This window comes from Acartia tonsa, chromosome 6 (genome assembly GCF_053477335.1).
Source record: "Acartia tonsa isolate MP-2025a chromosome 6, ASM5347733v1, whole genome shotgun sequence".
Classification (NCBI taxonomy): domain Eukaryota; kingdom Metazoa; phylum Arthropoda; class Copepoda; order Calanoida; family Acartiidae; genus Acartia; species Acartia tonsa.
Genome location: NC_137265.1, coordinates 10,910,363 through 10,933,253, shown reverse-complemented (window position 1 = coordinate 10,933,253; position 22,891 = coordinate 10,910,363). Strand labels below are relative to the sequence as shown.

At 33.3% G+C, this 22,891-nt stretch overlaps 3 protein-coding genes across 3 annotated transcripts in view; all 3 read right to left on the bottom strand.

Annotated features, from left to right (window-relative positions):
* Positions 1-2,554, bottom strand: part of LOC145321820 (tRNA pseudouridine(38/39) synthase) — a 9,021-nt gene extending 6,467 nt beyond the window's left edge. Inside the window, exons 1-3 of the mRNA XM_080163449.1 lie at positions 2,440-2,554; positions 2,151-2,217; positions 1,871-2,024 (exon numbers count right to left, since the gene is read on the bottom strand). Coding sequence (XP_080019575.1) covers positions 1,871-2,024; positions 2,151-2,217; positions 2,440-2,521 — 303 coding nt within the window. The 5' untranslated portion in view covers positions 2,522-2,554. The remainder of the gene's footprint in view (positions 1-1,870; positions 2,025-2,150; positions 2,218-2,439) is intronic.
* LOC145321817 (uncharacterized) lies at positions 2,521-10,508 on the bottom strand. Its single transcript, XM_080163446.1, has 14 exons — positions 10,403-10,508; positions 9,760-9,812; positions 9,271-9,341; positions 8,838-8,923; positions 8,184-8,555; positions 7,361-7,460; positions 6,572-6,711; positions 6,017-6,072; positions 5,807-5,849; positions 5,245-5,463; positions 4,199-4,816; positions 3,966-4,047; positions 3,404-3,561; positions 2,521-2,983 (listed from the first exon to the last, which is right to left on the bottom strand). The coding sequence occupies exons 1-14, from the start codon at positions 10,463-10,465 to the stop codon at positions 2,921-2,923; spliced, it is 2,124 nt and encodes a 707-aa protein (XP_080019572.1). The 5' UTR covers positions 10,466-10,508; the 3' UTR covers positions 2,521-2,920.
* Positions 10,501-22,891, bottom strand: LOC145321819 (protein RCC2 homolog). The gene is made up of 13 exons (XM_080163448.1): positions 22,779-22,891; positions 22,311-22,436; positions 22,064-22,141; positions 21,295-21,383; positions 20,661-20,751; positions 17,794-17,946; positions 16,634-16,759; positions 15,719-15,787; positions 15,292-15,375; positions 14,777-14,936; positions 13,798-13,910; positions 11,914-12,053; positions 10,501-11,512 (listed from the first exon to the last, which is right to left on the bottom strand). The coding sequence occupies exons 1-13, from the start codon at positions 22,815-22,817 to the stop codon at positions 11,404-11,406; spliced, it is 1,377 nt and encodes a 458-aa protein (XP_080019574.1). The 5' UTR covers positions 22,818-22,891; the 3' UTR covers positions 10,501-11,403.

The window sequence follows — 22,891 nt, the reverse complement described above, 5'->3', positions numbered from 1 at the left end:
CTCAATAATATTAGTTTGTTACAATTTGCCGTTTTTTTTATTTCACTTAAATCTCTAAATTTCTCCTTATACAATGATCTTATGCTGCGCGGTTTAACATGAATATATTCAGCCGTTACGCCGCTGTTATGGAAACCTTAAAAGACAAAGACTATCAGGGGCGTCCAAGCTTTTTTTTTTGGGGGGGGTAACATTTTTTTAAGGGGGGGGGTAATTCGGTTTTGTGGGGCGAATTTTTTTTACCCCCCCCCCCAAAATTTTTACCCCAGGGGTAAAATTTGCTTAGGGGGGGGGGGGGGGTAATTACCTGAAATCTGTTGGCAGGGGTAAAATTTGATTACCCCCCCCAAAATTTACCCCCGGGGTAAAATTTTTGGGGGGGGTAATTTAAATTTTATTAAAAATTTAGTATTAAAAATGCGCGCGAAGCGCGCAAAAATTTTTTTTGTTAGAGATTTTTTATTTTGGGGGGGGTATTTATCCCCCCCAAAATTATTTTGGGGGGGTAAATACCCCCTCCTAAATGGTTGGGGGTGCCTACGGCACTCCCAGGGTAGGGGTAAATTTTAAATGGGGGGGGGGGGGGGTAAAATGCCTACGGCACCCCCAAATTCGTTTGGGGGGGGTAATCGCCCCATTACCCCCCCCCCTTGGACGTCTATGAAGACTATTATAGCCAAAAAAAATGATAAGGACTAAAAATGTAATGAAATTTGAGACGCGAAGTATATTGGCGAATGTGAATGTAAACAAGTATGTAAATGTGAATAAAACAAGTTTCTATAAACACAATGTTGTAGGTGTACAGCATGACCCTCGAAAAAGTATTTTTAAGCATCTGCAGCCCATATTTCTCAATGAATTATCAAAAAATGTATATGTCCTTGTTCCCTGTAGATTTCCACATAAGTAGATATAAAAATATTTTTTTTACGTCAATTAACAGCTGAGATTTTTAGAGCCAAAGTTTTGAAAAAGTGGCTGAGGAAAAAGTAACTTTTCAAGAAAAATGTTTTTTTAAAGTGAAATGACGTGTTTTCCTCATAATTTCAATACTTTTTATAAAACTTATATAAAGATGTTTCCAAGAAATTTATTTCATGCTGAAAGCACTTTTTTCACCTGCTCTAAAAGGCATTTTTAGATTAGTATAAATTGCAAAAACACCATTACAGAAAGAAATCCTATAAAAAATAGTAGCAAATTGAAAGTTTACATAAACGGAAATCAAACACTTTTTATTTTATCAAAATAAGTTAAAAAACAAAAAAGTTACAGCTACAAACTTTTATTAAACATTTAACAATTTAAATGATTTTTATGTGTCTTAGATTAATTTGATGAGTGGGCGTGAATTTATTGGTAAAGGTGGCGCTAATCCTTCCGGTAATGAGCATAAATTGGGGAGGGGTTTATTTAAGGTCATATTAATAAGTGGGAGATATTATAAGATTTGAGGGAAAATGGTTATAAGAAAAATGTATTCAGTAAAATTTGAAAAGTAGTTTTTTATATGTAAAAGTAACGTTTTTTAATGCAATAAAAAATGTATCAATTGTAAACTTGCTCTTCTTTCTTATTTGTTTTTTAACTGGTTGATAAAAAGTAATATACTAATAAAAAACTAAGAAATATTTAGCAATATCCAGTTTCTCAAGCACTTTTTCAAACTTTGGCTTTAAAAATCTCGGCTGTTAATTGATGTAAAAAAAATATTTTGATATCCTTTGATGTAGAAAATTATAGAGAACAAGTACATATGAATCTTTTAATATTTTATTGAGAAATATAGGCTGCAGATGCTTAAAAATACTTTTTCGAGGGTCATGCTGTAGAATTTTTAAGGACATCTTTATAGAGAAAAGCCTACCTGAACCGCAAATCCCATATAATCCCAGCCAAAGTAGCAAATTTTCAACAGAACATGTCTGCGTTTATATTTACTAAACTCAAACTTCTTGTCTTTCTTTCTGTTCTCAATCACAGTTGGCATCTGACTAGCTGAGTTTTTGGCTATCACATTTCTAGGGGTAAATTTTTATGAGTTATGCAGTCCAAAAAATACTGTAAATGTTATTAAGTTTACTTAGGAATAAAATACTTTAACTGACTTTGAAATGATGAAATACAATAAGTATAAAATAATTCACCTTAGCTGTTGTACATGCTTTTCTAAGGAGATCACTCGACTAATCAATTCTTCTTTACTTAAATTTTCTGAAATACCAAACATATATATTTGTCTTTTAGTTTTCCGCTAGTTAAAATCATATTTGTAAGAGTCACATTGTATAGGTTTATCATGGTACATCATTATGCTGTATGATTATAAACAATACGAAGTATAAAAGGAAGTTAAGTTTTTACTGATACCAAAACCAAAAAAAAAATCTCTTTTGGAAATGGCAAACATGTTACATATACAAACAAAAAACTCACCAAGATTTGTTTCTTTCTTTAATCTCAACAGGCTAGGATCATTTTTGACTAAATCAATGTTTGATATCGACTCCTCCCCCATTTTATCTGAAATAGTTTTATTTCAAGGAGTTTAGGGGAAACCCACATGTTTGAAACCCAACCAAAAAATGCTGAAACGAGTTAAAAATTCTTAACTATAACATCAACCACATCTTTTGCTTTTTATTAGGTTGGGTTAAATTGAATAAATTATATTTACATAAGAAATTTTAATTTATGACACAGCCATTTGTAAATTAATAAAAATTTTATCACAGAAAGTAAAAAAAATAAAGCTATACAACATCCACGCAAAGAGGTGAATAAATAAAATCACAGATTTTACAAAATTTTTAATGCCTATTTTCTAACATACAAACAAGAATGTTCTCAACCAAAGTTTAGTGGATATCAACAACTTCATTACAAATGTATTATCAACACATATTTCTTCCGTGATTTATTGTTGTGAGGATGTATTGGAGGGTTTTGGATAGATTATAAACTGCTGAGCTACAAGCATCTAAAAGTTAAATACAAATTCAAAACAAGAATGTATGTATCGTATATGTATTGTATAATGATTATTCGCCAGAGATCTACAAGGAAAAGACAATCCGAAAAATTGATGTATATTCCCAATGCTAATACACAAAATTACCACTAGAGAGATTACAAATAATGTTTAAAACGTTTGGACACTCAATCAAATGAACCCACCAATCAAAATACAATAAACGTCCCCAAGGTAGTTAAGCCAACAAATAAGAAAACGTTATTATAATTCTTTAGGGACTAAAATAATAACCAGCCCAATGTTCCCTTATACCCTGTTTATAGGCTGTCATTTTAAAAACTCTATAAATATGAGAAAATGAATCACATGTCCATGTTTCTTCTATAAAAACACTTAAATTTTCCCCCTAAATTAATGTTAAAATACCTGGTAGGATGGAACAATATTTGGACCGACATGTGGCTGTGTGGCAACAACATTTCCAACGCCGTTCGGCTGTGGCGCACCACCTGTAAGGGTTGCCATGTCTGCCAGGCCTGTTAGGACGTCATCAGCACTTATTTCTACCTGTCCATCGGCCACACCTGATTTAGAAAGATGATTATATTATTATTCATAAGTAGCGCAGCAATAACAAGCCATAATTCAATGTACATGACAGCGGTACAGATAACTATAATAAGTATACAGTAGACGTTGGATGGCATATTATTTAAGTATTACAATTAGATAGCTTTCAATCTGTATTTTCAATGTCCGTCCATGCAGAACGGATAGCTCTTATTGTTTATCTAGTCATGTTAGAATTGTCATATCGATTTCAAACTTAGCATGAGGCTTCCTATAACCGTTAGGTATAATTTAGAAAAGCCACTCTAAAATCATTACAAGAAATTCCGTATATATTTATTTTAAACATGCTGATTTGTTGAACAATATTTTATATGATAAAATCATCCTATTCACTTGATACTGAATTTATAGTTACCTGTTTGAGTATTAGTTTGTGCGACGACAGGTATGCAATCAGGATCTAAGTTCAGTACAGATACACTGTTCTCTATGGACACCTACAAAATTGGCAAATGAGTTCATCTATATTTGTGAAACTTAGGTATTATTTGTCTTATTGTAATATTAGGATAATTTTCACTCTAAAATTATTTTTTTTATCTTTTATAAGGAGTATAAAAATATGTAAAATAAATACAATTTTATTACCTGTCCATTACCAGCCTCCAATCCAGTACCTCCAGCTATGGTCAAAGGTTCCAACTCATGTAAGTTTTCATCTTCAGCACAAATATTCTCCTCTAAGTTATCATTTGTTGCAACACCATCAGTGCTTGTCATGCCAGCACATTTACCTGTCTTCAAATGTCTGTACAATGAATTCTTTCTCCCCATCAGCTGATTACAATATGGACAGCTATGCTTTAACTTTTCATGCACTGCTTGAATGTGTATTTGCAGCTGATGTTTGACAGGAAATCCTTTGTTGCACAGTTGACAGGTAAATGGTTGGATTCCACCTGCAGGATGTTTCCTTGATGTGTGTCTGAATAGATATAATGGAGATGTAAATTTAGCATCACATTGTGAACAGTTAAACTCCGCAGGGCCATGGCTAAACAGATGTTGATTTAGCCCTCCCTTGTCTTTGAATTTCTTCCCGCACTGTTCACAGATTATGGACAGCTCACTTTTTTCATGCAGTCGCTTGTGGCGTGTAAGGTTGGATTTTGTGTTAAAACTTGCATTGCATATATCACAGGAGAATGAATTTCCACCACCACTGCTGGAATGGCGAATCTCGTTGTGTTTTCTAAGATTGCTCCTATTTTAAAATTATTTCATTTATATTTCTACATTTATTTGGATAATACCAAAGGTACTAAATTATTATCTAACAATGTTTTATATTAAAGAACAGTAAATTTGTAATGCTTGCATAAGTATACGGTAAATATAAAAATAGTCAGCAATGGATATCAAATCCTATACGTGGAATGATGAGGGATATCGTTATTTTAGCCAGCTACGACTGAGTTTTACTTCATTAGAGTACAAGATTTTCTGGTGTAAGATCCAAGTAATAAAAAATCCATAAGTACAACTGTTAGGAGTATTTGACTATAATTTACACACAAATCAATTTTACAGCAGATCTGCTGAAATAGTTTATGGTATGCTAGCAGGTGTCAACGTCGTTCACACGAACATACTATAACTATAACATATTCTCGCAACTAATGAAATAATTTCCTTTGAGTGCAAGAATATGAACACAAATGACACTGGTAAGGTTTTTCTCCTGTATGGATTCTTTTGTGAATATTGAGTTGTGTCTGCTCGCTACATTTCTTCCCACATATTTCACATGAAAATCTTTTGTTATGCATCAGGTTTATGTGTTTATTTCTAAGTCTGTTTGAGGCAAACTTTTTTGTACAAACATCACAAGGATACAGTTTCTGTTTATCACTATTTTAAGAAAACCTCTTTTATTCTATTTATAAATATGATTGCTTAGGTAATTTTTTCAAATACAAATAGAAAATAAAGGGAATAGTAGCTTTTGCAATATTGCAAGCTTATAGTCAAATGCGCTTATTAAATCTAACTGTTCTTCGTGTTGACCAAACGCTTAGTATACTTAAATGCATATTTTGACCTAGATTGACCTAATAAGCGCATTTGACTGGAATTTTACTCACACTTTTACCTACTATTACCTTTATAAATCTCGAGTTAATAATACATCAATTTCTATTATGTTCATGAGAACTTTAAATATCTGTCAACAAGAATAAAAAAATATTCTTTCCTTGCATGTAGTAAAAGTTGGTGATTTTTACAGTTTTCTAAACTCCTAAAAAATATAGAGAATGAAACTAAATATTTAGTTCTTTAAATATGATTCTATATAGTTCTGTTTTAGTAACTGTATTAAGTACTATAAACGGTATGCAAACCTTTTAGTATACACTTAATTAACAATCATACTTAAGAAAAGCTATGTACGTACAATAAACTTACTTAAAACCAGATTTGTAAGTACAACCAGGAAACTTGCAAAAGTATTCATCATCTTTCTAAAATTAATACCGTAATGAGCAATTCTATTATATAAAGTAATAAGCTTATTTTGTCTGTAGCGAAGGATTTTGCTAACCACTGAACCAATATGATTCTCTTTTACAGTTGAAGCTTCTTATAGGTCCAGGGAAGGTTTTTAACTATTTTGGGGGAAGGTATCCTCACCATCCCAATAAAAATGATGCCTCCATAAAAAAAATGGGAGGAGGCGACTTTTCCCTCATCCACCTTAAGTCCCCCTAGAGGCTTCTAGGGGTTCGTAGCCGCTAGTTTATAATTAAACTAGTGGATACGCCCCTAGAGTCCTCTAGAGGCACTAAGGTATTGGGGGTATCATTCCCAAAAATAGTTATAAACCTTCCTGGGACCTATGAGAAGATACACTGTAGAGATGAATTAGTTCGGCGGTTAGCGAGATCCTACGGTACAGACAGATTCTTTTATTTTATTGTAAGGGAAAAAATATATGAAAGATAATGTTATTTGTCAATTTACCTCTTCATAATGTTGAAATTTAAAAACTACACCAGACTTGATATTTTTATTGAGTAAATTTTCATTTTCTTCGTCGGATAATATTTGTTCTTGTTTGCTGCGCTTAATCTTACACTTGCGGGGCTTCGGTCTTTTCATACCTAAACGATAACATACCTTTTTAGGATTGTTGATACATACAGGGATCTTAAGCCATAAGACAGTGGACGATAGTTTGATATACATCCCCAATAACGATGAACAAAATTACCTTTTCTACAGCCAAAATTTTTTGTTTAAAAGATTGGACACAATTAGTTTTTCACCGATCAACCAAAATTCAATAAAAGTACTCAAAGTTTAGGAGCTAACGAAAAAATAACGTGGTTATTAAACTGGCTACAGTGTAATTTACATTTAAATGTCCCCTCCCTCCTATCCCTTTGGATAAACCTGAATATGTAAATGTAAAAAGTAAAAACAAGGACTGAATTCAATAATGTCCATATGTAGCGTAGCAACTAAAATATTTGAATAGGTAATAGGGAATAGTTGACTTTAACAAAGTAATAATACAAAAAAACAGATCAGAGAATGTTGTGAGTAGACTGCCAAACTAAGTATCTACACTTTAGAGTATAAAATGTAGCCCTATGTCTAAATGTAGAAATTTTGATGCTAGAATTGTTCAAAAATCTACACGTAGACTTTGCTATCACATAACATTTAAAGACAAAGTAACGTATGGACAAACTTTAAATATAGAATAACTGCGCCACTTTTAGAAAGCCAAACAAAAACACAATTTACCTCCTTGGGCCAATCTAACTTGACAGACCTCTTGATGGCGCTCAAAAGATTTGGCAAAGATGAAAGTTTTGTTGCAACTCTCACATTGAAATGCTCCTTGCTAAAAAAAATTGTATCATATTTGATATAAATATTAAATATGGGATTCGATAATATGGGTCATGTGAAGGAAACGAAGTTGCGGTTTAAACGTTTTTCACAGTAGCTTTTGAAAGGTTATTTTGGGTTAGGTTAGGTGATTGCCCCGCAGGGTTAGGCAATGGGCTCTCAGGGTTAGTGCCCGGCCCCAAGCAGGGGCTAGAAATAGGAGAAAAGCCACTGTGAAAATATCAAAACCCGCAACTTCGTTTCCGTCACATGATCCAATAAGATTATTGTTTCAATAACTATAACAGTGGCTACTATAAAAAATATTCAGAAAAAACCTCCATTTTATTATTTATCACTAGCGGCTTCGCCCCTAGCCTCTAGGGGCTTTGCCCCAAGAGGTGACAAAAAAAAAATTAGGTGAAATTCGTAAAAGGACCAGGGAAATCTTCTGCAAAAAAAAGAAAAAAAAAGAAGGGGGGTGGGTGATTTTTTTGTTTTTTTTGCAGAAGATTTCCCTGGTCCTTTTACGAATTTCACCTAATTTTTTTTTTGCCACCCCCCAAGAAAATAGCCTAGAACCACCGCAGGACCAGTAGGTATATACCCTGAAGAGTAAAATCCAATCGGTTCAGTGGTTACCGAGATCTTAAGCTTCAGACGGACAGACAGACGGACGGACGGACAGACATCATTCTACTTTGTATTATAGATTACATAAAAATTCTTTGTTTACCTGATTTTTGCTTCTATTTTCAGAAAACTCTGGTGCAAATGAATTACTGGATTCTTCTTCAGCATTTATTCTAGTATCATCAACAACCACCGAGAAGTCATTGTCAACATTATCATCACTTTCACCATCAGAAAACACGTTCCGCGTCACAAGTTTTTTCATGGATTTTTGACGATGCTTTTTCGACGATTTTTTTATTCGATTTTGTTTAGCGGCTGTTGAAGATTTTGTAACTGCTTCTGTTTTGGCAGCTTCTTGTGGTGTTGTTGTACTTGATTCAGAGGCTTTGATGGATGCACTAGCAGTTTTATCCTCACTTCTGACAACAAAGTCACTTTGGGTAATGTCGAGAATTCTACAAACATCCCTCACCTAAGATTACAGAGATCTTAATGGATAAGACCATGGACGATATACTGATGTAAACCCCCCATGTAAATATACAAAATTACCCCTTCTGTGGTCGAAATGTTAATACACTTTCTCATTTAAACAACTCACTCTTATAAGATCTTAGAAGATATGGCCTTTGTGTGAAGTCTTGAAGTGTTAATTCCATATTTAAGAGAAAAAATTCTTATCTCTACTCTTACACTTTTGTATCACGCGTCCGACAAACCAATAGATCTACATAAGCTACTGAAAAAATATTACCTGGCTAATATTATTAAGAGCTAGACCCCCTACAGATCCAACATAAGCCAGCTCTAACATCAAATCAATCATTTCATATGGAACATCTACAAAAACAATTATCCTTATTCAAAAGTAACAGGATCTTTGTGTGTGCTAACCGCTGAACCGATTAAATTCTCCTTTACAGTATAGCTTTTAAGGCCTTTACTTACAGTGTAGCTTTTAAGGTCCTAGGAAGGTTAAAGTATGGGTTCCTCCACCCTTTTAAGAGATCGCCCCTAGAAAAAAGAACCCACAAAAATTAGGGGCGTAGTATAAGTAAAAAAAGCAGTTAGATATTACATAAACTTTAAATAAGAATTTAAATAAAATGCGTTGTCAAATAAAAGTAAAATGTATAAAATAAATCCTAATCTTTTAACAGGTAGTTTTCAAAATATGTTGAAATTACCTGGTAATATGATAGCAAGATCCTCCTCCTCTTGGTTGCATTTTAACACGGATTCTAATAAATGGGATAACCTTAACAAAAAGAGGATGAAAACATATGAGTCATTTAACCAGGAATCAAACAATTTTACAACACGTTAGGTTTTTTTTTCACTCGGAGGGATCTTAAGGAAAAGACAATACCGATATTTTAATTTACAACCCTAAAAAAGCAAAAAGCCTTTTCTAAAAATTAAGATTAATGGTTGAAAAGTTTGGGCACTAAATGTTTTGAGCCATACAATAATAATTCAAAATAAGTACCCAAAGTTTTAAAGCCGACATAGTTTAGTTATAAAACATCAGGTTTTATTTAGTGTAATTTTTTGTCCAAAATCCCCTAACTCCCTAATTTTATTAATACAAAAGCAACTGATCTGTTGTGTTATACAAACATGCGAAGCGGAACTCAAATATAAGCAAAAGCTGTAAAGAAATGAAACTTACTCACCTTGAAACAATAATTTTGTGAGCCATTCTAAATGTTCCATCCATACAATACACCTGAATTTTGTTTATGATTTATACTATTTTAGTAGGTACCTACCCAATAATGGATATTTCTATAGGAATTATTTTGTTCAACAGTGATATAAATATTTTTTCCTGTTATATGAAATGAACTAAATATTATTTGAAAATATTTAATTAGAACTTTAGATCAAATATATTAATATTATCTTTAACTTGATGAATATTCTATATTTTTATATCAAGTAGTCAAACTAGGTAAATCCGTATCTTGATGTATAACTTATTTTACAATCCTTTTTAGTAAAATATTAAGAATTTTTTATACTCTTTCAACACGGAATTGACAGAAAATGTTCTATTTTTTAAGAAGCTTTACATAGGTACCTAGATGGTTTCAGCATGTCATATTTTTTGAGTTCGGAGAAAGTTTTACGGACTTTCCTAGATACTGTAGCGAAACCACTAGTTTAATATAAATAGTGAAAATATTATCATAAAAGTTTGCTCAAAACAGCAAAAAATTCTTTCATTCGTTATTTGCAAGCAACAAATAGGAGGTAATCTGTATATTTCAAATATATTGTTCTTCCATTGACCTATGCTCATATCTCTGGTCCTACCTTAATATCAGGATAAAACTGAGCGTCCATCTGTATATTTTCTTTTCTGTGGATACACTCCATTTTTAGTAGCGTAGCTACTCTATATTATATATAACCTGAAAATAACAAGGGTTACAAAAAATGCCATTTTTACTTTTCACATATTTATATTGATATAAAACACAGGTGGAACTGACAATTATATATTCTAATTTGAAAATCAATATATTTAAAGAAATAAAATTAAACATGCCTTTCATAGATAACAAAGTTGCATTTTAATATTTTGGTTATTTTGCAGTTACAGATTTATAAAAAAAAGTTTACAACAATATTTTTAACGGTAACTTTAGTAAATACTATATTTCATTAATATTTTTGTGATATAAAAATAATGAAATAATAGATATTTTGTAATATCTATTAATATTCAATATGAATAAAATGGGTTTTAAAATGAAAATAAATTGCTGAATTTATAATGTTGAACATTACAATTTACCACACCTGGTTCAAAATATTTTATAAAAACCTTAGAAAAATATAATACGGAGCAAAATTACTTAATTTTTAAATACTGAGTTTTTTTTTATATAAATAAATGCACGAATTAGGTTCAAATAAACTGGTGGACTGCATCGTAAAATATCATAATTACATTTTTTTAATAGCTGTCTTTTTTTTTTTATAAACATACTTACAAAATAAAAAAGTAAATATATTGAGAGTATTTTTTTCAATGAAACAGCTGAAAACTACATAATTTAAGAAGAGACACGCTTTCAAATACTTATTCTTAATAGCTTCATGAAGGAAAAAACATGAAATCTAAATACAAAGCATTAAAATGCAATATATTAGCAATTTTTTTCAGATCCAAATGCCGTAACATGGAAAATGATATTTGGTAAACCGGTTCAGAGTATCAAATAATACCATTGGTTAAAAATACATAAAAAAGATTTGCTTAAGTATCTTGGGAGAATTTTGGTGTTTTTTTTTTGGAGGACCGCCAGTGCTTAATCCCTGCTGGACTGATCCAGGACAGGCATGGCGTTGATGGCAGCCTTGTCCCCATCTGATTTCTTCCTCACGATGAAACAGGAATGAGCTAATCCACATCCAACCCTGAAAATTTAAAAAATTCAGTAAGGGTCAATTTCAAAATCATCTCAATAAATCTTATGTGCGCGGATATCAACACCCCCTTTAATATTAAAATTTAGTAGGTCTACCTTCCCTTTGATTTAGCCCCATCAAAGATCATCCACCCCCCTCCTCGTAAACTTTTTAGATTAATGAGAGCAAATTAAACTGTAATTAAGTAGTAAAGCAACTTTCCTTTGTAGAAGTTCAAGTGCATTACTAAAATTAATATACATTAAGTGTACACACGTTTCAAGTCAACCACTAATTGTACTTTTTATGTACGTAAAGGGTAATTTTGCATATCATCACTGGGTATGACTATGTACATCATTTTATCGGCCATTGTCTAATCCTTTAATATCCCTGAAAAAAACTCCTACCTGAGAACATAAAACTTTGACATAGTTTCAATGATGCATGGTTGAGCAGAACTTTTCTTCTTGGGACCTGTGCCCAGTTCCCCAGTGCAGGGGGAGCCCATGCAACCAATTACAGCATCATCTGCAGCCGCAAGCCAGCCCTAACAACATTTCATTTATAGATTTTATCGTGTCGTATTATAAGCTTTCCACGGATACTTAAATGAAAAATTATAGGATTAAAACCAGTTTTGTAAGCACCAGGGTTGTCGAATTGGGCACTTTTTTTTATATTGGGCGGCCCAATTGCCCAAAAGGGTTTTGGGCGCCCAAAAGTGGTTTTGGGCACCCTTTTTGGGCAAATGTTGTATAAAGCATATAAAAAGGATATAAAATAGCCTAAAACCATACCTAAACTTATTATTAGAAATAAAATATCCTAAAACCATCTCAGGACCTATAAAAGCTCCACTGGAAAGGAGAACCATATCGGTTCAGCAGTTAGCGAAATCCTTCTCAGGTTTCGGATCCGCATTGATTTTTTGCGGATCCGGATCCGGATCCTCCAAATTGGGTCATTGCGGATGCGGATGCGAATCCGGATCCGGATCCTACCGGATCCGGTTCCGGATCCTTGACAATAAAAATAAAATCACCAAATTTTTCAAAAATATTTATTCTTTAATTCGAAGTCAAAATTACTTTTAATTTTTAAGTCTGACCCTAAACCTTAAAGATTGGCTCTCATCAAGAGAATGTCTGAGATTGTATATAAATTTAGGTAGATTTTTCCATTTTTTCCGCATTTTTTTTGAGTCCAAGGATCCGGATCCTTGGACCCAAAAATATGTGGATCCTTGCGGATCCGGATCCGAAACCCTGCCTTCTCTAGATACAAAAAAGCTTACTAATTTATATAGTTAACTAGCAGCTACGGCCCTAGAGGCCTCTAGGGGCACTTGAGGAGGGAAAGTCAAATTGGATAATACAATTATTATACCTATTAGATTTGAAAAGAAAAAGTAAAAAAATTTGGGTGGGGGGGGGGTAATTTTTTTTTTTTTTTTTTTTTGGGGGGGGGGGTTTCCTCCCCCCATTTTTATTTTTAGTTTAAAAATTTTAAAAAAAGTTTTTGGGGGAGTGTAATTTTTTTCTAGGGGCGATTTCTCTTAGGAGGGTGGTGGTACCCTCCACCAAAATAGTTATAAACCTTTCCAGAACCTATGAGAAGCTACCCTGTTAAGGAGAACCCGATCGGGTTAGTGGTTAGCGAGATCCTTCGGTACAAACACACAGACACACATCCTGTTACTTTAGTATAAGTATATCACCCAAAAAATAGGCCCGCCCCCCCCCCCTCTTTTTTAACCCCCTCCCCTTTTTCTCTCCCCCTAAAAGGGGGGTGCCCAAAACTGCATAAAAGGACCTTATATTGGGCGGCCCAAAACCAACCGCCCAAAACTGCCCGCCCAAAATGACAACCCTGGTAAGCACCCACAAGGGCAGTAGGACTGGTCTAACAAAACTGGTATTAATTTCATGAGTTTTTCAATATTCGTGGAAAATTGTCTATAATACGATGATAAACAAGAGTTTTCAGTATGGCTTAGGACCGGTTCTAGTCCTACTGATACAAATCGGTTTCGAAACCATACTTGACTTTACTTTACAAAATTTCAAATTTAAGTAAAGTAGAATAATCTAAGCTTTATCTTAAAAATTAAAGCATAAGCCTATACAGTTTAATAATGTAGCCCCCCATTCCTTCTCTAAAAAAAAGTTATTTTTTTCTGCGTTATTTATGGACGGACATTGAACTCAAAATAAGATTTGTCATGATTGCACTTTACTTAACACCTACTTATGCAGACAATAATATCCCTTCCAAATAATAGATTTGTATACCTTAGAATTGCAGGAAATGGACCTGACATCCCATCCGGAGAGATCCTGCACAGGTTTAGGATACATGTTGGCCTCCTTGTTGGGCTGGTAGATACCCCACATCTGTACCATACCTAGAACAATTTAATGTTAGAAAATAGCTTTAAACCACCAGGTTTGGGATACATGTTGGCCTCCTTGTTGGGCTGGTAGATACCCCACATCTGTACCATACCTAGAACAATTTAATGTTAGAAAATAGCTTTAAACCACCAGGTTTGGGATACATGTTGGCCTCCTTGTTGGGCTGGTAGATACCCCACATCTGTACCATACCTAGAACAATTTAATGTTAGAAAATAGCTTAAAACCACCAGGTTTAGGATACATGTTGGTTGGCCTCCTTGTTGGGCTGGTAAATACCCCACATCTGTACCATACCTAGAACAATTTAAGGATAGGAAGGTTGATTTTTCAGGGATCTAAAGGGATAAGAAAATGGTTGATAAATTGATGTACATTTCCAATGAATGATGTAACACAAAATTATTCCGTCTCATGTAGATTAAAATTAGTGGTTGAAACGTTTAATTAACCAATCAATCAAAGCCAATGTTAAGCCAACGAATAATAAAAAGTTAATATAAAACTTTGGTGACTAGTGTAATAAACAACCCATTTCTTTAAAATGGTTTTAAGAACATAAAAAGCTACTCTGGAAATTTTTCATATTCCATGGCTTATTTTCTATTTTAGGGGGGTGGTAGTGTCCCACATTAAAGAAAATAGCTTAAAACCTTAGGTTCAGTAGATATATTAACAAACTATATAGCAAATTCGATTTAGCGGTTACCGAGAACTTAAGAATCAGATGGAAAGACAGACATTCTACTTAGAATTAATAGATTAAATAGAAAAAAGGAAAAAGCTTACCTAAATCAAACAAATATGCGGTACGTGAAATGAACATTAAAGTGTTAAAAAGAAATAAGGTACAAACCTTTGATCTCGGACATAGCAAGGTTGAACGCGTTGCCACACGCCACGTCCCTGATACCACGGTTCTTCTGGTCCAGATAGTTGATACGGCGGGGCACCAGCTCGTCCCCAGTTTCGGCGTGGCCAAGACGACCGTATCCACCAAATCCCCAGGAGTAGGCCTAAATCAGGATTTTGTCAGAACATTTATTTATGGTCATTATCTAAATAGTTTATAATTTAAAAAGGATGTTTTGTGCTTTCACAGAAAGTAGTTTCTGTTAACCACTGAAAACTCCTATGTTTCCTATGCCCAACCCTAACCCTGCGGTGTTTCTTAGTACCTCCTATAACCTAACCTCACCTAAATTAACACATTAACAAGCGAACCTCCCCCCCCCTCATCTAAACAGTTTTTGATACATGCAGCTTATCTCAACACACCATATAATTCACTTGGTCGCTATTGTATACCAGTTCATTGAACTAACAGAAAGCAGTCCAGCTGTTCGGGAGAGCCGTAGCCAGAAAACTTACCTTGCAGTTTTCGTCAATGGCAATGGTGTGCTGAGATCCACAGGCAATCTTGACGATCTTTGGCAGCGGAAGGGGAGTCACCTCCTAAAATATTTTGCAACAATTACGGAATAGTTAAGGTATTTAGTAAGGTTTTATTTTCTGTCTGATAATACCTCATTGAAAAAGAAAAGGCTTTACTTGACTAAAGTTATAGTTTAAGGCTATTTTCAGCTCTCTCCTTTCTCCTGCGAATACAGAGCCAATAGAATGTTTATTAAATACTGATACCCTAGAGTTAAGTCATAAAGCTAACCAAAGCAATAAATAAAATGCACATATTTTCACCATCATGATCAAGTAGTTACCGTACCCAATGGTTAAAATTATGCATTAAAAGGTTGCATGTATCCATTTTTATGATTAAAAATAGTAAATTGTGACTAACCTTTGTTTTGGAATCTTTATCAACCCACAGAGGAATTTTCTCTGGCAGGTACTCGAATCTAAACTCAACCTAAAACAAAACAACAATTTTGTTATTTTGCTACTTTAGATCTCTATAACAGCTACTGATTTTATTTCTAGACACACCTCTTTTTGTTAAAAAAGGTTTAGTTTGATAATATTGTAAAGCAAAAGAAGGGAATTAAAATGGCAAGGTAAAGTGAGTGAAGGAAGAAAATAAGTCGAATTGTGTAACAGCAAACTGAGGTTCCACGCCAAACGTAGGAGTCCCAAATGTAGGAGCAGAAAAACATCGGAGTGGACAAACGCAGGAGTCCCAAACGTCGGAGTGGGACAAACGTCGGAATGGACAAACGCAGGATTTTTGGACAAACGTCGGAGTGGACAAACACAGGAGTCCAAATTTTTATTTTTTCAATTTTGAATTTTTTTTATACAACCCCCCCCCCTCTTTGTCCCGTTTTTTTCTTAGTTAGGTTAGGTTGTGTTATGTTGTAGACCAGGGGGCTGAGCGCTACGGCTAATCAGGCTAAGGGGCCGAGCGCTGCGGCCATAGTCATTATTTTGTAGATAGGGGTATAAAAAAATTTCAAAATTTTCATACTATTAAAATAGCGGACACTCCTAGGTTTTACTTAAGCAATGTCCACTCCGACGTTTGGGGTAGGACCCAAACTGACAGTACATTAAAATTAGTGGTTGAAACGTTTGTACTCTCAACTTGATAAAACAACCAATCAAAATCCATTAAGTCACCAAAGTTGATGAGTTAACGAATACAAAAACGTTATTATAAAACTTTGGGGACTAGTGTTATAAGCAGTCCATTTCTCTGCAATCAAATACAAGTAGCTTATAGAGTAGCATTGCTATATAAATATTATTTGAAAATAACCTTGTTTGATTTAGTCATAAACTTTCCATCGTCATTGAGTCCCAGATATCCATTTTCTGGATGTCCGAACGCCCAAACACCTCCTTCGCAGTCCAAAATGATGGAAAACTCACTTCCACAAGCAACCTATATAAAATTTCCAGTTAAAAAGAATGATAGAGCGTCATCGACACAAAATCTTTAAAATCTTCTGGTTATTTAATTCTTAAATGCGCAAATTGCAAGACAAGTGTTTTAAAACAAGGGGGGGGGGGGGAAGTTCTGACACATTTGCGTAAACGGTGAGTATAGGCTTTATCTTTGGACTGAGAGGATAGGTTATTAGGGATAAAATCATTCTTATATGATGAATTTCCCCCGGATTTAAGATTTTTTGGATAGGCCTCCAGGTTCCGGAGCTCCAGGCCTCCAGGTGGTCTCTGTACAGGTAAAAATGAAAAAAAAAATTTTTTTTTAAAGTTAAAAATCAACTTATAAAACAAAATATGCATATTTTTTCTTCAAATATGTGAATAATATTAAAAAAGATGCATATTTTGTTTTATAAGTTGACCTGTAACTAAAAAAAAAAATTTTTTTTTTTCAATTTTACCTGTACAGAGACCACCAGGAGGCCTGGAGCTCCGGAACCTGGAGGCCTATCCAAAAAATCTTAAATCTGGGGGAAATTCATCATATAAGAATGATTTTATCCCTAATAACCTATCCTCTCAGTCCAAAGATAAAGCCTATACTCACCGTTTACGCAAAAGTGTCAGAACTTCCCCCCCCCCCCCATGATCGTGCCTCATCTGTTATTTAGATAAACAGGAAGAACCATCAACTATCAAATGCCTTATGAAAGTCAAAGTAACAATATATGAATAATATAAACTCTTATTTTATACATCTTAATTGGAACTGATGATCTATTTTTATAGAGAAACATATGTATTCCACCAATAAATAGTTAAAAAATTAAATGTGTTTATACATATAATAATATATGAATAATATATTCACAATCAGTCAAGAACCCTTTACAAAGACCGTTGTTATATATTATGGAGATCTCAAATATGTTGATGCTTGCAATACAAGCATTTATTTTGACCGGGTAAGTAAAGTTTTTGTCTTGTAAAATATATAAATGTTACTGTATTGCTTTTCAAAATACTTACATCAACAATATCAGGGCCAGTGTATGAGATCTGTTTTGGCTTCTTGGCGTCCTGGCCCTTACCAATACCACACTGACCGGAACTGTTGAGGCCAGAGGCCAACACACGACCATCGTCCGTCAGGAACAGGGCATGACCCTTGCCAGTGGCAATCTAGATTATTGACAAAATTAATATAGTATATCTAGACAGGGATCCAAAGGGATAAGACCATGCACTGTGTGCCCAGAATTCCAATATAAAACAAAAACTCATAATTCTGTTAATTTTGCTTCAAATTAAGATTTTTTTTTAAATGAAGGATAATTTATGTAAGTTTTATTTTGGATACCTTAAAATGCTTACAAAATAAAAAAAAAACATTAATATCGATGAAAGACACTTATTTACTTATTTTGGCAGTAAAGGTTTCGTGATTTGTAAAAAAAAATATATATAAAAAATCTTAATTAATATTCTTAACTAATAATATCATATTTATTGTGGTATTTTGTTTTTTTGTGGGGGGGTTGGTTGGGGTGTTAGCCTGAGGGAAGGGGGGAGGGTCTCATGGCCAGGAACCACCATGGCTGCGAGAAAGAGTTAAGCAAACTATTAAAATATTTTACACATTAACTTGATACAGAGATTTTAAAACTTGTAAGGCCAGTTCATAATTTTTTTAGGGTGGGTGGGTAATTTTTTCTAAGAGCGATTTTTCTTGGAAGGGTGGTAGTACCCACCCTCAAAATACCTCCTCTGGACCTATTAGAAGCTACCCTGTAAAGGAAAACCATATCGGTTCAGTGGTTAGCGAGATCCTTCGGTAAACACAGACAGACAAACAAAGATCCTTTAACTTTTTTTTACAATTTTATTCTATGCATTATGATAAGTTTTGTTAAAGGATTTATAAACTTTTTAAAATTCTAAATTATTATGTACCCTCTTACATTAGTAAGTTTGTGTATAATTATTGGTAATGTACATCAATTTATTGGCCATTGTATATACATTTATTAACAAATTTGCTTAAATCTTTTAGTTATTTTACAAGTTTGCTTAACTCTTTTATTTCTTTAGGGCGTGCATATGGGGTGGAATAGGTTTTAGTTTTATCAAATTGAAACATTTAAGATAATATTCATTTTATTTAAAAAGAATGATAATTGATTAGAAGCAACAGGTTCGATAACATAGCTTTAATAAATATTCCTAGGTGGTGCATGGGGAGATACAGAGATTTTAAAACTTGTAAGGCCAGTTCATAATTTTTTTAGGGTGGGTGGGTAATTTTTTCTAAGAGCGATTTTTCTTGGAAGGGTGGTAGTACCCACTCTCAAAATACCTCCTCTGGACCTATTAGAAGCTACCCTGTAAAGGAAAACCATATCGGTTCAGTGGTTAGCGAGATCCTTCGGTAAACACAGACAGACAAACAAAGATCCTTTAACTTTTTTTTACAATTTTATTCTATGCATTATGATAAGTTTTGTTAAAGGATTTATAAACTTTTTAAAATTCTAAATTATTATGTACCCTCTTACATTAGTAAGTTTGTGTATAATTATTGGTAATGTACATCAATTTATTGGCCATTGTATATACATTTATTAACAAATTTGCTTAAATCTTTTAGTTATTTTACAAGTTTGCTTAACTCTTTTATTTCTTTAGGGCGTGCATATGGGGTGGAATAGGTTTTAGTTTTATCAAATTGAAACATTTAAGATAATATTCATTTTATTTAAAAAGAATGATAATTGATTAGAAGCAACAGGTTCGATAACATAGCTTTAATAAATATTCCTAGGTGGTGCATGGGGGGAATCCCCCCCCCTCCAGCAGTGAGGGGGGGGGGCGTGCATAACCTTTAAAGACTTTAAGCAATAAGAATAAAGGATTGTATAACAAAATTACATTGAGAACTATAAATATCACGATAAAATAATTTGTAAAAAATAGTGATTTTAATTCATCTTTTTTTGTGTAAAAATTGCTATAAAATGGGTCTGACCGCTCCTACAAAATTGTGAATAAAAAATTTCAGCTAACGAGGCCGCCATTGAAACCAACGAGATTTATTCAAGGAGTGCCTTGGTTAAACATGTGTAAAGGTCTGATATGCGGCCTCGTTAGCTGAAAAAAGATCAAACTATTTGAAGTTGAGAGTATCATGACAAAATATTATAATTCCTGCTTCTTTAAGGGGGAATGCTTTGACATAAATTTTTTCATAAGTTTTATAAGTATATGTTTAAAAATTATTTTAAAATCGTATAGTATAGGTATTCAATAAGCTTTCAAAAAAGGTATAACATATTACTGTAGCTTAATTTTTGGTAGTTTGACGATAATTTAAAGTTTGCATATAAAATGTAATTTCAATAGTCAGGCTTTATTGCAAAATCCTAAATATCTAGGTAGGCTACTTCTCGAAGCTGTAACATTTTAAGAAATTGATATTTTCACCTCTAGCTTTGGGAATCCTTCTCAAATATGACAAAGATTAACCTAAAACTTTCAAATTGGTCAATATCCAAAAATGCATTTTTTGGAATCTTGGAGTTTTTGCATTGGCTCGGCACATAGTGCCATGGTCGATAAATTGATGTACATCCCCAATGCTTAATTGATACACAAAATTAACAATTCTCAAGATTAAAAAAAAGTTGTTGAAACGTTTAAACACTCAAATATATTAACCAACCAATCCAATTCAATAAATGTCCCCAAAGTTGTTAGGCCAACCTTAGTACCTTGAAGCCAAGTATTTTGTACCTTTACAAACATTCTTGAAAGTAAACAATTCATATATAGCTTCTAATACACATGTATAAAGAAAGCCGGTTAAAAAACCCGTTATTTATCGTTATTTGTTAACTCACCTTAACAACATGATGTCCAGTGATTTCCTCAATAAGAGTTGGACAAAATCTGTCTTTGGTATCTCCCAAACCCAGCTGACCACTTTCATTCCTAAACAAGGATAGTTCATGTTCTAAAGTAACACAGTTATCAGAAAACAAATATATTAAAGAACAACAAAATGTTGTTATACAGTAAAAGGGGTAGTTTCACGAAATGTATCAAGACTTGAAAATCGTATTTTTAAATTGCATATATCACAAAAAGACAATTTTCAAGTCTTGATATTTTAAAAACTACGTGGTAGAAAATTGAATTTATTTCAAATATATGCTATATAAATGTAGTTTAACCCAATAACTAGGAAAAAAAATGCGGTTCACTCAATTAAGTTCAAATGCATTTCGTGAAACTACCCCTTTAGAACTACCAAATCAAGCATGAACAATAACATGTATGTACACTGAAATCAAAAAAACAAGTTATCAACATTATATCGATAAAATGACAAATTGTGAACGATAAAGAGTAGTTGTTAAGTGCTTCAAAGCATTTATATAATACTAGTGAAGTGCTGAATATATGTCCATAAACTTTGATACTATTTGAAATTCATAGAATAAAAATTTAAAAAAAATCTAAGTTGCTGCTTACCTTCCCCAGCCGTAAACTTTTCCATCCTCTGTGATAGCCATAACAAAAGCAGAGCTGTTACCAACGTTGACTGCCACAATTGGAATGTCCTGAAAATTTAAAATAATCGAATCGCGGCAGAAGCTCAAAGTGTTATGACGTCGGATAGTTGTCTGGGAGAGGAATTTCAACACATGTAAAAATATTTCTTACTGCTGCTATGTCAGATGATAGATAAATTTAGTCTTTCTTAAAAGCAAAGCTTTTCTATAATAAGGGTCGGTTCGTCCGAAACGGATAGCTTTTTTCGTTAATTTAGGCATGTTAGAATTGTCCTAACGATTTCAAACTTTGCATGGTGAATCCTGTAGTAATAAGGTACGATCTAGAAAGCGTAGCAATTCCAAAAATTATTACCAGAAAGTCCGTACGTCCTTTCTAAACATGTTGATTTTTTTTTACTTTTTTAACAATAAATTTTTATGTGATTTAATTATCCGATTGATCTGATTTTTGGTATAATGATTTCTGGGACAACAAAGTACAATTTTATAAGCGAAGCAACTCTATAATAAAGTCCTAAAAATGTAAGTATGTCCATAAACATTATTCTGTATCAAGCAGTTTTTCAACAAATTTAATTACAATTTTGCTTCAACTCTTAAACATTTGTATTCTGATTATTCAGTTCTGAAACTATACTAGTATTAATGTCCGTTTGTCAGTGCTTTGCTTTTATGGAAGTTGTCATCCTTGTTGAATTATGATCTCAGATCTCATAATACTATACCTTGAGCGCCTCCAGCCTCACTGGTCCCCACTGGGTTGTGTCTGATTTTGACAGATCATTAGCTTTCCTTCCAACATCCTACCAAAAAAAAAGTCAAATCTGTTTTCCAGATAACCTTTTATTTTATGGTAGTAGAAAATACCCAACCCCCCAAAAAATTCTTTTTGAAGGCTAGGGTCGAGCCCACAAATCTTTTTTAAATTGACCATTGTATGATAATTGTTCAACATTTACTTAAAAACAATACCTTCCAATCAGTGGCTCCAGTGAAGAATAATTCTCCTGCCTCCAACTTCTCCCTTTTCTTTGGCTCCGGGGCTCCGTTGTCTCCATTCTCAGTCTCCGACAGCTTACGCTTCTCGGCTCCATTCTGGATATGAGAATTTCAAATATTTTTTCAGAACAAGAATATCAACATTCATAAAAACAAAACTCAACAAATTAAATGAACAACCCAACATATTGACATATTAGAATGTTTAAGAAATAAATTTATACTTCGATAATCCTTCAAAATTAAAAAAAATTGTGTGGTTAATTTGATATTGTAGAATTAGGTCAATGATACAAACCGTAAACATAATACAGTTAATTGTTATTCAGTAAAATAATATGACGAAATCTTATTCAATTGAAAGTTTACTGCAAAAAAAGAAGCGTCATTCAGTAAAAAACATTTAGTTACATAACAAAATATTTAAAAATCTCATTCCTGTGCGGCCTGATCGGCTGTGGTTCCGTTCTCACCAGACATGTTTATTTAGATCTCTGAAACCAAAAATTTAGTCTTTACAGTTCAACAATTAATAGGGTGACCTTTTCTATTAC

Excerpts from the sequence above, each read along its gene's own strand:
- LOC145321817 (XM_080163446.1), bottom strand. The coding sequence starts at position 10,465 with ATGGAGTGTATCCACAGAAAAGAAAATATACAGATGGACGCTCAGTTT. Across the intron at positions 7,461-8,183 it reads AAAATAGAAGCAAAAATCAG|CAAGGAGCATTTCAATGTGA; the intron begins GTAAACAAAGAA and ends AATTTTTTTTAG. Across the intron at positions 6,073-6,571 it reads AATTTCAACATTATGAAGAG|AAAGATGATGAATACTTTTG; the intron begins GTAAATTGACAA and ends TATTAATTTTAG.
- LOC145321819 (XM_080163448.1), bottom strand. The coding sequence starts at position 22,817 with ATGTCTGGTGAGAACGGAACCACAGCCGATCAGGCCGCA. Across the intron at positions 22,437-22,778 it reads CCACAGCCGATCAGGCCGCA|CAGAATGGAGCCGAGAAGCG; the intron begins CAGGAATGAGAT and ends AATTCTCATATC. Across the intron at positions 13,911-14,776 it reads TGCTATGTCCGAGATCAAAG|GTATGGTACAGATGTGGGGT; the intron begins GTTTGTACCTTA and ends AAATTGTTCTAG.